Here is a 16,197-nt window from a genome sequence, read left to right as displayed (position 1 = left end):
AATTGTTCACTTTTATTTAATGCTCATTTTTAAAATTTAGATTTGCTTTGGTATTTATGCATGATGCGTAGTGTGCTCCTTAAAGTTATTTACTGGTTTAGTTTATCTTTACTCTCAGTCTACGTAGCCAAACGTCCATCTTCGTGGTAGTAACATGGCATCGGAATTTCTGAAATTTATGTAATAATCCTCGGAAAAGTTTCTTGTGATAAAATACGGATTTGTTTTATCAAGTTCTTCTTGCACTGTGTTATAATGTATGCCATACTATCTCTTAATTTTTTGCAACTTAAGATGTTTTCCCTTTTGTTTTAAACCTAGAAATGCGTGTATGTCTTAGACTCGTGAGGCAATGCCAGCTTCCCCTGCCCTTTCCTTTTGTTTATACTGAGAAGTCTGTGTCATTCAAACCCGGCGTTTGAATCTTATATACCTTCATTCCATTTATGTAATTATTTTTAAATTTTAGCTAATTTGGATAAAAAGATACGCTGTGTAATGGAAGAAATTACAACAACATGAGGAAGAGCAATAGAGGAAAACAAACAACTGTTGGAGAATAAGAATACACAGTATAATTTCTTAAGTGTGCTTGTTTTCTGACAGATCGCTTAATTTTCACTATGTAGATCAGGTTCTTAACACTGGCCAATATTTAAAGATATCCTAAAAAATAAAGTGCCTAATTTTAAAAGTTTTTCCATCTTTATGAAAAGACTCATTTTATACCCAACTGTCAGTATATAGTAATTAGCAACATCTGTATTAAATATTGAGACATTTAATGGAGCTAGGAGATTTCAGTTTAATCTTCATTGCTTTATTGCATTGAAGTATTTTACATAACACAAGACTATTTTAGCCACTTTTAAAGGTTGAGTGCCATTATTTTCACATTGTTGTGCAACCATCACTACCATCCATCTCCAGAACTTTTCATCATCCCAGATAGAATCTCTGTACCATTAAATACTAACTCCCCATTCTGCCCTCTTCCCAGTCTCTACTGACCATTTGCCTACTCTCTGTGTCTTTGAATTTGACAGCAGTACCTCATATACATGGACTGACCGATAATATTTGTCCTTTTGTGTCTGACTTATTTCACTTAGGATAATGTTTTCATGGTTCACCTATATTATAAGGACATTAGAGTTTTATTCTTTTTTTGTTTGTTTTGTTTTTTTGCTTTTTAGGGCCACATATGGAGGTTCCCAGGCTAGGGGTCTAATCGGAGCTGTAGCCACAGCCACAGGAATGTCAGATACAAGCTGCATCTGCAACCAACATCACAGCTCATGGCACTACAGCTCGTGGCAACACCGCATTCTTAACCCACTAAGCAAGATGAGGGATCGAACCCGCAACCTCATGGTTACTAGTCGGATTTGTTTCCACTGCGCCACAATGGGAACTCCAAGTGTTATTCTTTAAGGCTGAATAATATTCCACAGTATGTATTTACCACACTTTCTTTATCCATTCATTGGTTAATGGACATCTGGATTATTTCCTCTTCTCGACTGTTGTCAATGATGCTACGTACGTTGGTGTACAAATATCTGTTTGAGTCCCTGCTTTCACTTCTTGGGTATATACCCAGAAATGGAATTGCTCAATGATGTCGTAATTCTTTGTTTAATTTTTGAGGAGCTGCCAATATTTTGCAGCAGCTGTACCATCTTACATTCCTACCAGCAAAGTTTCCAGTTTCTCCACATTCTCACAGTAATTGTTATATATATATTTTTCATACTAGCCAAGTGGGTGAAGTGGCATGTCATACTGGTTTTGATTTACATTTCCCCATGATGCATTTCTCTCTGATGTTGAACATCTTTTCATATGCTTATTGACCTTTTTTTATATGATTTGCTAAAGTACATATTCATGTTCTGACAATCTTAAAATGGAGTTGTTGAAGTTCCTGTCACAGCTCAGCATTGACGAACCCAACTAGTATCCATGAGGACGTGGGTTCGATCCCTGGCCTCACTCAATGGGTTAAGGATCTGGTGTTTTCGTGAGCTGTGGTATAGGTTGCAGATGGAGCTCGGATCTGGTGTAGGCTGGCAGCTGTAGCTCCGATTCTACCCCCAGCCTGGGAACTTCCATATGCTGTGGGTGCAGCATATGGAAGACAAAAATAAATAATAATAATTGGGTTTATTTTTTTGTGTTTGTTGAATTGAAGGAGTTCTTTATATGTTCTGGATAGTAATCCCTTGTCATATATGTGAGTTGCCAATACTCATTCTGTGGGTTGCCTTTTCATTCTATTGATAGTAGTCTTTGAGGCACAAAAGTTTTTAGTTTTGATGAAGTTTGTCTAGTTTTTTTTGTGCCTGTGCTTTTGGTGTTGGTGTTTTTTTAAAGAGAAAAACTTATTTTTTTTTAACAAAGATGAGATTAAAAAGCCGTAACAGAAGAGAGATTATGTACAATGTCCAGAGTCCAGTGAGATGAAAAGTAGACTGTTTTGACTAGAATAGAAAACATGATTTCCTGTATACTGACTCTGGGATGGTAAGGCTAGAGTTAGAGTGGGTTGGGCCACGAATTTATGGAGCCTTTAATCCTCTGCTGAGGTGGTTTAGTTTGAGTTGAAGACATCTGGTGCCTTGGGAATGCAGTTACAGGAAGGAATAATAACTAACTTTGCACCAAGGAAAACTTAATGCTGCTCTGTGGAGTATCCTAGAAAGGCAGAGGATAAATGGAGCTTAATAGAAGAACAAGGCTGTGGTCATGGGAGTGATATTACTACCTTCTGAGTACTTAAAGGAAATGTCTAGATGCAGTTTGCTCTCACGTTTGCTATATGTAGTAATTTTTTTCTTCTGCTTATTTTCCAAATGACCTCTTGGGGGACAGTTAAGACCTCCATTTTTATACTTTTATCCGTGGCTTTTTAAGAATGGGTTCTTTGGAATTCCCTGATGGCTCAGTGGGTTAAAGATCCAGAATTGTCACTGCTATGGCTTGGGTCACTGCTGTTGTGCAGGTTTGATCCCTGGCCCTGGAACTTCTACCAGCACAGACCAAAAAACAAAACAAAACAAAAAGAGTTGTTCTTTAGTTGCACTAGAAATTAAAGTCACCCAAGAACAAATGGATTTGATTCTGAGTTCTAACTGCTGGTCTTACACACTCTTGTACTCTAGTTTTATAAGCAGTTTCATAGTTCTGAATTACATTAACTAGTTAGATTAACTAGTTATACAATCAGATAAAGACATTTGGGTTCCAGATGCATTGTTTCACCAAAATGTAATGACCACATGTTAATATCCATGTACTTTTGAATTATTAATACTTGTTTATAGTTGAAAAACTATTAACTGTGGAGTGTGCTTGCAACAGTTCTATCAAGATCCTTTTTGCTCTCAGATGATTCTAACATGTAGTGACTTGAAAGATTTTTTGAAATAGGTTTTAAGGAGTTAGGAAAATAGTTCATTTAGATCATTTTGAAGGGGTTATATTCACCAAAACACCGTTCAGTGAAGATTATCTCAGAATATACACATGTAAGTATTCACTGGAAGTGACAGCTTTGAGCAAATTACTTTGGAAATTTCTGTAGGTTTTCTTCAAGTTGAGAGTCATTTGATTATGCTCATCAGCTTAGCTTTCTTGCTAGATTTGATTCATGTGCTTATGCCCAAATGATGTTAGGGATTTTTTGTTGTTGTTGTTATTTGTTTTCTTATTTTTGCTTGTTTTCCCCAGATAATTCCTAATACAATATATTTCTCAATTTTTAGGCCATAGAAATTTTGAATATAGGTAAGTATATCATTTGGTAATCTTAAGTTACAGGTAGATCATTTGCCTCCCTATTAACCATAAATGTGGTGCTGTACCATTGATGTGTAGATTAAATGTAGAATTTTGCAACTTTTAATTTGTGGGTTTTAAAAGTACTTCCTATCAGAAAATGTAATATCTTTCACTGTTCGTAAAAGGAAATCATAATTTCGTGATTTGTTTACTTTCTAATTATTTCATTAGTATTTGCCAATGTACTGCCTGATAGTAGCTCATTTAAGTTTCTTAGAACTTTAACATTGATTAAGCTATAATTTTTTTCCCAAGAAGTATTAAAATCTTTTAAAAGTAGTGGATCATAAATACGGAAAGGTTTTTTTTTTTGTTGTTGTTGTTAGGAGCCAAATCAAATCACTGTTATTTAGCAGTTTCTATGTATTTTTAAATACCTAAGAGAAAACCTCCATTTTGTAAAAACTAGGGTGCCAAACAGTGTAAAATCTGGAATTAGAACCCAGAACCTAAGCATTTGTATCATTTATAGTATAATTTAATGTGCTGGGCCTCATTACATTTCAGAATAAGCTGATGTTTTAAGAATATGTCTAGTGAATTGGGGGGACGTAGGCTGTACCAAAGATTTTGCATCAAATGGATAGAAAATACATCCACTGGAAAGGTAGTTTCGTCTTTAGCGGAGATTATTGGCATTACTGTTTTTGGAATAGTCTCACGTATTAGGAAGACTGGAAACAAGTATGTCTTATGTACACAGGTAAGAAAATATTCTCTACTACCTTATTTTTGAGCCATTATGTTTTAGTCCTTAAGTATTAGAAATTTAAGGAGGCTTCAATTTAATGGTGTTAGGAAAGCTGAATGAGAAACGAGGAGGCCTGCCTTTTGCGCATAAAGTCAGAAGATAATACATATAACACATGTGTTCATAGAGGTAGTCACTCCTCCAGTGACTGACAGAGCGGTTGCTACTGATGCAAAACACCAGTGGGTTTATATGAGAGAGACATGACCCCGTGACCATGTCAAGGAAATTGTAGTCAGGGACTTGAGACGTGGATTCAAATGAAGTGGTAGAATAAAGAAATGAAAACCAAAAGAAAAACTGGCATAAAATGCTCAGGAGTTAGAAAAATGAGAGGTTATAAGTAGGTGCTAATTAGCATACAAAGAAGCATGATACTGACTTGACTAATGAAGGGAAATATTTTCTTGCATTTGTAAAATTACAGCTGCTGGGGAGCATCAGTTATAAATTAATCACTAGGTAGGCTAGATAATGTTAACTTGGTTCTCTGCCATGAAGGAATTGCATTTTTTTGTCTTTTTGCCTTTTTCTAGAGCTGCACCTGCGGCATATGGAGGTTCCCAGCCTAGGGGTCGAATTGGATCTGTACCTGCTGGCCTAGCCAGAGCCACAGCAACGCAGGATCTGAGCCACGTCTTCGACCCACCACAGCTCACGGCAACGCCAAATCCTTAACCCACTGAGCAAGGCCAGGGATCGAACCCGCAACCTCATGGTTCCTAGTTGGATTCGTTAGCCACTGCGCCACAACGGGAACTCCAGGAATTGCATATTTTTAAAATAAAATGTGTCTGGTTTTCTTAGAGCCTACTGACTATACGCAACCTTACTAATAAATAATAGCTTATATTAAGAATAGCCAGTATTGAAATGTAATTTAATATGAAAGTTTTCTTACAGCCTATTTTGTTGCTAATTTAACTTGCTGTTAAGTTTACCATTTTTTACTACAAATTATTTTTCTACCTTAAGTAAAAGGATATCCATTACCTCAAACATTACAGGTAAAATTTCCTTCTCAAGCATTAATCGTTTGTGTTGATTTTTGTAAACTTACATAGCAGTGGTTTGTATCATAGCAAAGCATAAGAAAACTGGGATATTTAAGGATTTTTTTCCCCCTTTGGTTATTTTCTTTGGAGATTATTTTAAAAATTAAAGTATTTTGTTATTGCCAGATTATCTCCTTTTTTATTAAAAAAAATTTCAACTATGCATAAAGAGAATTGTTTTTAAAAACTAGAAAAGTAGATATTAAATTACAAATACTTTCAGAAAAGTGAATTTTTCATTTGCTTCCAGTATTAATTATCGTGTTATGTGTTGAAGTTGCCAATACTAATGGTGCTTTAGGTCATACTTAGCTACTTTACGACTGAAGCCTCATTAAAAAAAAAAAAAAACTTAGTTAAATTATTGAAGTTCTAAAAAATAAATGAACATGAAACAAAAGTCAATAGATTGCAGTAGAATAACACAAAAAAGTAAGCCTACTTTCTCTGTCCTCTGTAGTCTTCCAGCTCTCCCCAAAGGTAACTATTTTTTTCAACTCGTGCCTCTGGAGGTCGCCTATACATGTAGAAACATGCATATATTTTACCCTTTTTCGTTGTTTACATGAGGCACAGCATTCTGTGTACTTCTTCCACTGAAGGGTGTTTTTTGGAACTCACTGCATGTAAGTATAAACGTACCATAGTGTGGAATTGTGTGGATGCCCCTTAACGTGTGGTGAACATTCATGTTTTTACCAGTGCTTTGCTATTACAAATAATACTGCCCTGTATTCTTACACAAATGCTGCTTGCATTTTATCCTATTTAAGGTAATGTGTTACAGTCCAATGGATAAGGTAAGTTTGCTTAAGATTTAGGTATTCCTAAAAGATAGGAAGTTATTTCTTACTTAAATGATGTAGTTGTACCTTTGTAAGAAAAGTAGATCCTTTCTCTTCACAAATTGAAAAGGAAACAAAATTAGATTTCTGTATTTCAGGGTTTACTTAAAAGCTGACACTGCTGGAGTGGTCTAATGTATTCTTTAGGGCCCACGTGAAAAACATCTGCCAATAATTAAAACTTCTCTGACTTTTCCGAACTTTATCATCAGAAAGTGGTTTTTGTTTGTTTGTTTGTTTTTTAAAGAAGCAAATCAATAGGTGGATTTTCTAAAGTTACTTTGGTAGTTTTTGGTTTTTCATTTCCTTTTGAGTGCCACCATTTCCTCAGTGTAGAGTTTTCATTTGCCTACTTTTATTAAAATGGAAAATGACAAGCTCAGATATTACAGAACACTTAATAATATCAAACACTTGACCATAACACCAAACAATAGCAAACATATTTCAAAGACTATCAAATATTCTCTTTTTTTAAGGAGGTAGCTAAACTTAATTCATTCTATCATTAATATGATGTTTCTGACTTTAAGAAAAACATCCTTTGATTTCAGATGTTACTTTTCACATCAAACATTGCTCTCGTACCATAAACTTTTGGTTCTTAAACGATTTTCTTGGGCCCCAAATATCTCTTGGGGCAGGGGGGGGGGTTAGAGCCTAGATTAGTTTCTAAAGTGCTAATGAGGTTTTCAGTCTCTCTTTCTTCCTCTGGTCCCTGAGATTCACACTAAATTCTAAGCTGATTTGCTGGAGAGGCTTGTAACTATTAGGTCCTTAGGCTAAAGTGGCCACCATCTTTTTATTGCTGTGCCAGCTGCCCAGTCTGCCAAGTTCTGATCCCTGCTGTTTCTGCAGAATTCGTCAGCATGTTCAGGAACTGCCAAGAGTAAAATTATAGACTCCATAGCCCATGGTGGTCCCCATTCTAGGGCTGCAAGAATCCTTTCCCAGATTCTCCTGCTTTTTCAGTAAATCTACTGCACCTAGTAAATTTGTTTTTTACCAAAGATACTTAAACATAGGTTTTATTAGTTCAGAGCGCATTAGATACACGACCCGTCTGACTGGCTTCCAGTGTTTGGGATAGAGGTGAAGCAGCATGAGGAGTGTTAATTGCATCCCTTAGGTTTGAATGCTGGCCTGGCCACTTTCTAGGTGCATGACATTGGGAAGCCACACACCCATCTGAGCCTCGGTTCTGTTAAGTGGAGGTAGCACTGTTGATGCTGTGAGCACTCTCTGTAATATACATGGAGTACTTTATGATTCTCTTCCTTGCCACCTCCAGGATTTTGCTTAAATGTCACCTCAATGTGGCCTTACCTTACCACCCTACTTAAAAATTGCACTTTCCCCAGTATTTCCTACCCACGTCTTTTCATTAATTTTCTCTATAGCACTTACTAGCCAATATACTATATATATATAAATTTTTTTATATTTATTTTAAAAAAGATTTTTAGCCTATTTGTATTCTACCCTATTTGTACTGAGGGCAGGAATTTTACTGTTTTGTGCAATGAATTATGCTTAGTGCCTCAAGCAAGGCCAGGCACATGACAGAGATCAACATTATTTGCTACATGAACGGGGTGGGTGAATTCTGGGAGCTCAGAAGGAAGCACCTCATCTTGCTGGTGGGCTCCAGGGAAGGCGTCCTGGAGGAGATGATCCCTAAGCCAATTTAAGAATGAGTTATACTTAGTGGGGGTGGAGCAAAGGTAAGGCTAACCAGAAAGCAGGAACTTTGCATGCAAATGCATTAAGGCACCACAAGATGTGCAGTGTGCTGGGACTGCCTATTTCTATTGAAAATATATAAAGTGTGAGATTCAGAAGGTGGTGTCATGAAACAGTGGGGAATCATGAGGGGAAGCAGGCGTGTGGCTGTGCTTGTGATGCTGCTTTTTGGACAACTTTAAGTTGGGAAAGCTGACAGAATGTCATGGAAGTTCCCAAGGAGAAAGTGTAAAGACATAACAGTAAGAGCCTTGGTGAGCCAAGGACTGGTGAAGTAAGAGGAGCAGGCTCAGGAGAGAGCTGTGTCAACACTGCAGGGCAGAGTTCAATACCATGCATGACCACCAAGGCTGTAAAAAACAGGCCTGTTACAATGTTGAAATGTGCCTTGGCCTTGGCAGCAAGAAAATCGTTGGAAAGAGCAATTTCTTTGGGATTAGAATAGTTTTGCCGTTAGCTTAACTGTATGGTGTCCTCCGGCAAGTGCCTCCCATGAACCCACACACAGAGCAGGAAAATGCTCTTTCTGGCAGTGTCCTCTGTCAGCACCAGGTATCTGAAGCATCTGGCGTGAACCCCACCCCACACCCCTGCTCAAGTCATGAGTCTGCATCTAATAAATGAAACTATATACCTGTGTTTCATAGAAAAAAGTGTGTTCCAGGAAAAAGTGATAACTTACGAGTGATTTCTGTGCTAGAACCAGGGACGCCAGCTATGTGAGCAGAGGCTGATGAAGTTGAGACTGAAGCCATTGCTAGAGTTGAGGAGGGGAAGGTAGGACTTCCTTGGGCTCTGGTTTAGAAAAGTCCACTTACAACTTGAGCTACTTCTAGAAACCTCTAGGTTAAAGTGGGCTTTGTGTATGTTCTAGAGCTTCTAAAGAGCTTGCATTTATTTATCCAAATATTTCAGTGCCTAGTACCTTCCAGGCACCGTGTACCTGAGAATACAATGGTAGAGAAGACTAGACTTTCTATGGTGAGACGTGAAACATGTACAGAATAATTAAGGTTGCAAATTGTATTTGATGGAATCATGTAAAACTGCCAGTATTCAGCCAGCTTTGACCTATAAAAGCCACCAATTCATATCAACTTAGTCCTATGAAAGCAACAGGGACTGAGTTGGGGAAATATGAGGATGATAATTGTCAGTAGGAAGATCAGAAAAAGTCTCTGTGAGGAAATGGCATATAAGATGCCCCCTGAAGAAAGAGAAGTCTGGCTTTTTAAATTTAAACCAAGGTGGCAAATGCAGAAGTCCAGAGGGACCAAATGAGCACCCTGGGCCTGGGCGGGGGAAGAAGTGGGGGGAGGGGATCCTCCCGCCCCGTCTAAAGCGGGCAGCAGCTCCTCTAAGCAGCAGGTCCAGTGCTGCTGTATCTTCTGGTTTTCCAAGACAAGCCAGAAGACGGCTTTTTAAAAATAGCCTCCAAAGAGCAATGCTTTAAGTATCAAGTTGAAGTGTCATTTTTATGCGACATCTCTCAGATTTTACTTATCAACTATTTAACAAATTTTAGAAAATGTTTTGCAAGCCAGGCAATGTATGTGGCTCTCCAAAAGGGCCCTCCAGACGGCAGTTTACAGTCTGCTTTAAAGTATTTCAGCTAGAACAGCATGTGCAAAGACCCTGTGGCAGGAAAGGGCTTGACTGGTTCTGGGAACAGGAGGGAGGGCAGCACATCCAGAGCTAAATCAGCCCAGGGAGTGTTGTCTGTGAGATGAAGCTGGAAAGGAGCTCACAGAGGTACAGACTGAGTGTGTACGGTACAAGCATGTACCCTGGGGCCACACAGGCCTGCATCTACCCCCAGGGAAGGGACACCCTTTCCTAATCAGCACAAAGATGTCATAGATGCTGCAGGTGCCCATTTTAGAGTTGAGTAACCTGCCCAAAGCCCCCATAGTGGCAGAGTCTGCATTTGGGTTTGGGTCTCTTTGAACTGAAATTCCTCCCCTCCCTTTTTTTTTTTTTTTTTTTTTAACTTTCCTATTGAGACATATTTAATTTACATGGCAGTGCCTTTGGAGGATTTTGACTGCATAACTCAAAAATGAATGCCCCCATTAGTTTCAAGGCCAGAGAAGAATGCTCTAAATGTTGCATTGAACACAGAGTAACAGTGATGTGGGGAGCAAACCCCACCCAGTTGGAGCCCAGACTTACCCCCTGTGTTGTGTGGGCTGCTAATCCAGCCTGCAAAGGGCTCAGTACTCTCCTTTTCAGGAAGGGGTGAATAGAGATGAGATTGAATGTTGAAATGTACCATTTACTCTGCCAGGGCGAGAAAGCCTCCTTTTCTTGATGCTGAATGTCAGAGCCCTCAATATCACACAGAGGGTCCTGGCTCAAGGGATCTTAGAATCCAGATGAAAATGAAATACAAGAAGTGAAGATGGATATGGGCAGAAATAGGCTTTGGGGGCTAATTAATGACGGTTAAGTAAACTATTTCTAAACTATTTCGGAAATTCAGTGCGCAGGACTTCAGTCATGTGAACTGAACTCAGTCTAGAAAAAACTTAAAAGGCTGAGGATCAGCCGCCTTGGGGGGCCAGGGAGGAACGTGGCCACAGCGCAAGGCTTGCGAAACCAGTCGCTTAGTGGCCTTGCGATGAGTGCACAGTTGAAGGGAACCACCTGAGGAGGCGTCTCTGGGAGGAGGTTGCTCAACTAGTTTTCAGAACTAGAGGTGGTAGAGCATTTTGTTAAAATTCGCCAGTCACTTGTTAGAATATTTGAAGAGAAAGTAGCATAATTAACATTCTCCAGATGCTCTTGCGTGAATTATTTGGTTTACTCTGCAGATAAAAATGGAACCGATTTAACTTTCCTAAGGGTTCTTTCAAGCTATTAGGTTTTTGCCTATGGAATTACAATGAAAATTGTATTTTTAAGAGAAAAATCACTATGATTATATTTTGCTTTGAGATTGGTACTATAGTTATTGAATAAAGCAGGAGTTGACAAACTTTTTCTGTTCAAATCCAGATATTAAATATGTTCACCTTTGCAGGCCACATCGTGTGTCGCAAGTACACAGCCCTGCTGGCGTGGCACAAGGGCCACTGTAGGCCGCGTGAGGGAAGGAGCCTGGCCGCCTTCCAGTAAAAGCTTTATTCATGGACACTGACACCTGAATTTCATTTAATTTTTATGTCATAAAGTTATCTTCTTTTGGTTTTTAAGTTGTGGTCTCTGCAAAAAAGGATGGGAAGCTGGATTTGGTCCATGAGCCGTAGTTTGCTGACCTCTGAATTAAGATTTTAAAAACAATTATGCTCTTCCAAGGGCCAGGGGTGTGGCTCTCTCAGCTGTCCGGATTGTTTATTCATGGTAGAGGCGTCTTATTTTGTAGTAAGGGACAGATTTCCTGACACATCTGAAAAACTTCCAGCAGTGGTTCTCAAACTAGCACACGTCAGAACCACCCGCACACTGGTGAGACACAGATGCCGGGGCTCCTCCCTGGGCTGCGGGTTCAGTAAGTCTACACGGGGCCCAAGAACCTGGATTTTTAACAGGTGAGGCTGACGCTGCTGCTCTGGGACCACGCTTTGAGAATCACTTATTTAGAGATGAGGGGATTTGGATGCTGGGAGTCAAACAGCTGCTGCTTTTACTCCTTGTCTGTAGAGTAGAAATTGACTTTTCTACTTAGACAATTTCTTTGAGACCCTTACAATTTTAATGGTTCAAAGACCAAGCTTGTAAGTGGAACCAAATTTATAACTTCCCTATCCATAATAGTGTTTTTCCTCCATCAATTTCTGACTGTTTTATACATTTACAAACTAGAGATTGTTTAACAATAGGGTGGGGAAAGAAATGTGCCTATCAGAAGCATCGATAAAGAAATACTTATATATTAAAATACATAGTATTGCAAACATATGTATAATATTCATGTATCATTTTTTTAAAATAGCACATTGCCAGCAACTTAGGCATTTTGTATTCCTCTATCAAGTCAGCTCTTCTTTGATTTTTACTGTTGCAACATAATGTCTTCTTTTGCATACATAGGAACTTCACCTACTTTGATTACATACACACATATCCATTTTGATGAATGTGCTGTGGTTCATTCATTTTCACTGCTGTGAACTTATTTGTTTGATGACTGCACTACAATTTATCCATTCTCCTGGTGATGGACACATGGATTATTTCCAGTGTTGTTTATTTCACAAACAATATAGGCTTACATCTCCTTTTTTTCTTTCTTTTCTTTCTCTCTCTCTCCCTCTCTCCTCTCCCTCTCTTTCTTTCTCTCTTTCTTTTCCTTCCTTCCTTCCTCCCTCTTTCTTTCTTTCCTTTCTTTCTTTTCTCTCGCTCTCTCTCTCTTCTTTTTGCCTTAAATCTTCTTGACCGTGTCTCCTTCTCCCGAGGATGGGAAGGTGAGCAACACTATCGCTACACTAAGACCTAGGGAAGGGAATTGTCCAGTTTCAGGGGCATCTTCAATTTGTCCACATAACCATCAACTGATTTTCCAAGGGAAGGATGTATCCACACCTTCAGCACACTTGATATCCCTAGATTTTTAACTTTCTGCCAATTTGATAGGTTTAAAACATGCTTTTAATTGGCATTTTTTGATAGTTACACTTTAAAACTGTCTGTGGCTAGTGTAGAGAAATGAAGTTGATTTTTTGTTTGCCGACCTTATATTCAAGAACCTTACTTTGTGTGTATCTTGATTTGAGTTGATTTGACTAAAACTGTCTGTACAATGTTGAATATAAGTACATCTCATTTCTGATTTAAGAAGAATGCTTCTAACATTCGCCACCACATGTGCTGTAGGTTTTGGTAGATGACCTTTATCTGGTTAATAAAACTACTTTTAAAAAGTATTTAAAAAACTCTTAGCAAAATGGGCATATATATGTTTTTTTTTTAAATAAAAAGGATGTCTAAAATGTACCAAATGCAATTCCGTGTGTATTGAGATGGCATGTGTGTACTTTTCTTTGTTTGTTAACATACTTAATAGGTTTTTCTAATATTAAAGTAAGCTTGTGTTCCTTGGATAACTTGATATGAGATGTGTGTCCTAACCTATGGCTTGGCGCTTCGCAAATTCCAAACCACCTGTATGGTGCATATCCCACTCCCCATTCGTAGGTGTCTTACTGCTCACCACCCCCAACCCCATCAAGGATTGCTGTTTTCTCCAGGTATTTTAATTTCATGGCGCCACCTGGTGGCAAACTTTCAACATTTCTTACTTGATCTTTTTTTCACCTCCTTTTTCCTCTTAGGGAAACATATCATGTAATTTCCTCTGTTATCACTGTAACCCCTCATTTAACTGTTTTCTTTCTTGTACCTTATATTTATTCACTTTACTCCCCATCCTTCTTCCTCTTGCTGTTTGAAATTTGCTCATATACTCATGCAAATCACTCTTTTCTTTCTTTTGTTCTTTTTCTCTGCTTTTGTTCCCTTACAAGTACAGTAAATCTACCTCAATTACGGTTAAAGATGATACGATGAGTGCTGGTTAGTAGGGAAAAAATACAGCAAAACATTTTTAAATGACATTTGGTCCAATAAATACCAGCTCTGCTAATCTTCAAAGTCCTTAAATATACTTAGAATTCTCTTGAAAATGTTCTTAAACTTCAAATATTACTTAATCACCTTCTAATTCATTTTTCCCAGTTAATAACAAACTTCAGTATTGGGGAAAAATTTTAAACCCCTTATGTTTCATTGTTTCTGTGTTCCTTTATCCCAATTTGAAGGTTCTGTTGTATTTTACTGGAAAGACTCAGTTTTTCATCACCCTGTGAAACTACTTGGAAACCAAACTGATCATCTATAACATGGGAGAGACAGCCCACCACAGACAGAGACAGCCCACCACAGATGCCCTTTTGATATAGAACCCATTTATAAGATAGAGATTACCAGTAACTTCATTTCCACTTGCTTAACCTTCAAGCATAAAAAGTACTGCAATAATACTCTTCCCAGAGAATTGACACCTGGATAAGCTTCTTTGGCTTAGCAGTTTCTTTTTAGTGTTAATCGTGACTTTGTCTGTGGCATCTCTAAGGGCTGAATCTGAGAATGGCAGGTGAGTCAGCTGAAGAAGATAGACCAGAGAAAGTGGGGCTGAACTTGATCCCTTTAACTGCCACAATGCTAACATGGCTGGAGGGGAGCTGGGTTTTTAAGTTATTTCTTTATCTTACCAACCCTAGTCTTTTAGTAGGCAGGTATAATATATTGAGTCTTTGCTTGTCCAAGTATTGGTTTCAGAGTAGGCACCACAAAATAGTTTGGGTACCTAAGTCTGATCGGTGTCTGAAAGGTATTTTAACAGTACCTAGACTCATCAAGAACAGGATCTCGAATAAAATCTTACCTTCAGCATTATTCTAAAACTTGCAAAGCTTCGATGTCTATGACTTCAAGATCTGTTAGTCTTGGGAAACTGACTAGTTTGTGAGCAGCTGCAACTATAAGAATCCTAGCATCTCTTTAAGAGAGATTTAAAGTTATTCTTATTTCCCCATTGTAATGGTAGAGATTCAAAAGTGACTGAAAAAGAAGAGTTGTGGCTCAGAGGGTTAAAAACCCAACATGACGTCTGTGAGGACTCGGGTTTGATCCCTGGCCTCCCTCAGTGGTGTGGCGGCGAGCTTCAGCTCAGATCTGGTGTTGCCATGACTGTGGCATGGGCAGGCTGTTCCAGTTTGATCCCTAGCCCAGGAATTTCTATATGTCACTGGCGTGGCATTAAAAATACTAGAAAAGAAAATTGAAAAAAAAGAAAAAAGAAGTTGGAGATTAAAGATTAGGAAGGAGGAGTTCTCTTGTGGCTCAGTAGGTTAAGGATCTGGCATTGTCACTGCAGCGCTTGGATCCTGCTGTGGCACAGGTTTGATCCCTGGCCTAAGAAGTTCCGCATGCTGTGCAATTATTAATTTATTAATAAATGATTAATTTATTAATTTTGTTATTAATAAACTTGCCACATGCTGTGGAATTGTTAATTTATTGATAAATTATTAATATGTTAATTCTGTTATCAATAAATATTCTACATGCTATGGAATTATTAATTTATTCATTTATTGATAAATTATTTATTAATAAATGACTATTAATTTTGTTGTTAATAAGCAAACAGAGTTTGCTTAATGATTTAAAAAAAAAATGATTAGAAGGCGATGACTTGGGCGATTTGGCTACCCAGAGGGCTCGACCTCATGCAGGGTGACAAAGGTTCTGCCATCTGTACTGTTTGGCTTCCTTCTGTGTTCCTTTGCTAAGTGCTTTCTAACCTTTTGATGTCTCTTTTGAAAGGTGGGGACCCAAACTGTATGCACTGTTCCAGATGCGTTCTTGCCAAAGCAGCATAAAGCAAATGTGATAGGAAGGAGGCTCCCTCCCTCGCTGGGTAAGTACAGCTGGCAGCCTTGACCAGGGCCAGCCTAACGTCCCTTTAGACTTGCCATCCCCTCTCTGCTCTCCAAATGCTGGCTGGGACCCCATAAAACCTGAGTCAGCTAATCCACAGCCCAGAGCTGTTAGTCTTGTGAATTGCCAGTCCAAAGAACCCACCCAGAGCCAACCCCTAACCCTACCCCCTCCAGGTTCTTTCTCAGTTGTTTGCATCTCTTTGGCTCTTTGCCAATCAAGACCATCCTCCTCCACTTTAATAATTTTGAGGTCAGAGGCTATTAAATGAGATTTTACCTGTAATCTTGGAGAACTGGAGTGAGTAAGTATTATAGCACCAGCTCACATGTAAAACATTTGTGCACTGCTGGAGGGCTTTTTTTTTTTTTTTTTCTTTTCTTATTAAAAAAATGTTCAGATATAAAAATGAAATGTCATACCTATACATTGAGCAGAAGAATTCCAGTATTGAAGTCTTAAGCCAGGTTAATATTATGCATTGACCTCAATTTGAAAATATTTAAAGATCATTGAT

General features: G+C 38.4%; 1 protein-coding gene across 1 annotated transcript in view; it reads left to right on the top strand.

Moving 5' to 3' along the window:
• RDX (radixin) overlaps positions 1-15,648 on the top strand; it is a 74,793-nt gene extending 59,145 nt beyond the window's left edge. The window contains exon 15 of the mRNA XM_047751924.1: positions 15,567-15,648. Within this exon, the coding sequence (XP_047607880.1) occupies positions 15,567-15,633 (67 nt within the window). The 3' untranslated portion in view covers positions 15,634-15,648. The remainder of the gene's footprint in view (positions 1-15,566) is intronic.
• Positions 15,649-16,197: the final 549 nt, after the last annotated feature.

Source organism: Phacochoerus africanus, chromosome 11, assembly GCF_016906955.1.
Source record: "Phacochoerus africanus isolate WHEZ1 chromosome 11, ROS_Pafr_v1, whole genome shotgun sequence".
Lineage (NCBI taxonomy): Eukaryota > Metazoa > Chordata > Mammalia > Artiodactyla > Suidae > Phacochoerus > Phacochoerus africanus.
The sequence above is the reverse complement of the archived record's forward strand: the minus strand, read 5'-3'. Positions and strand labels throughout refer to the sequence as shown.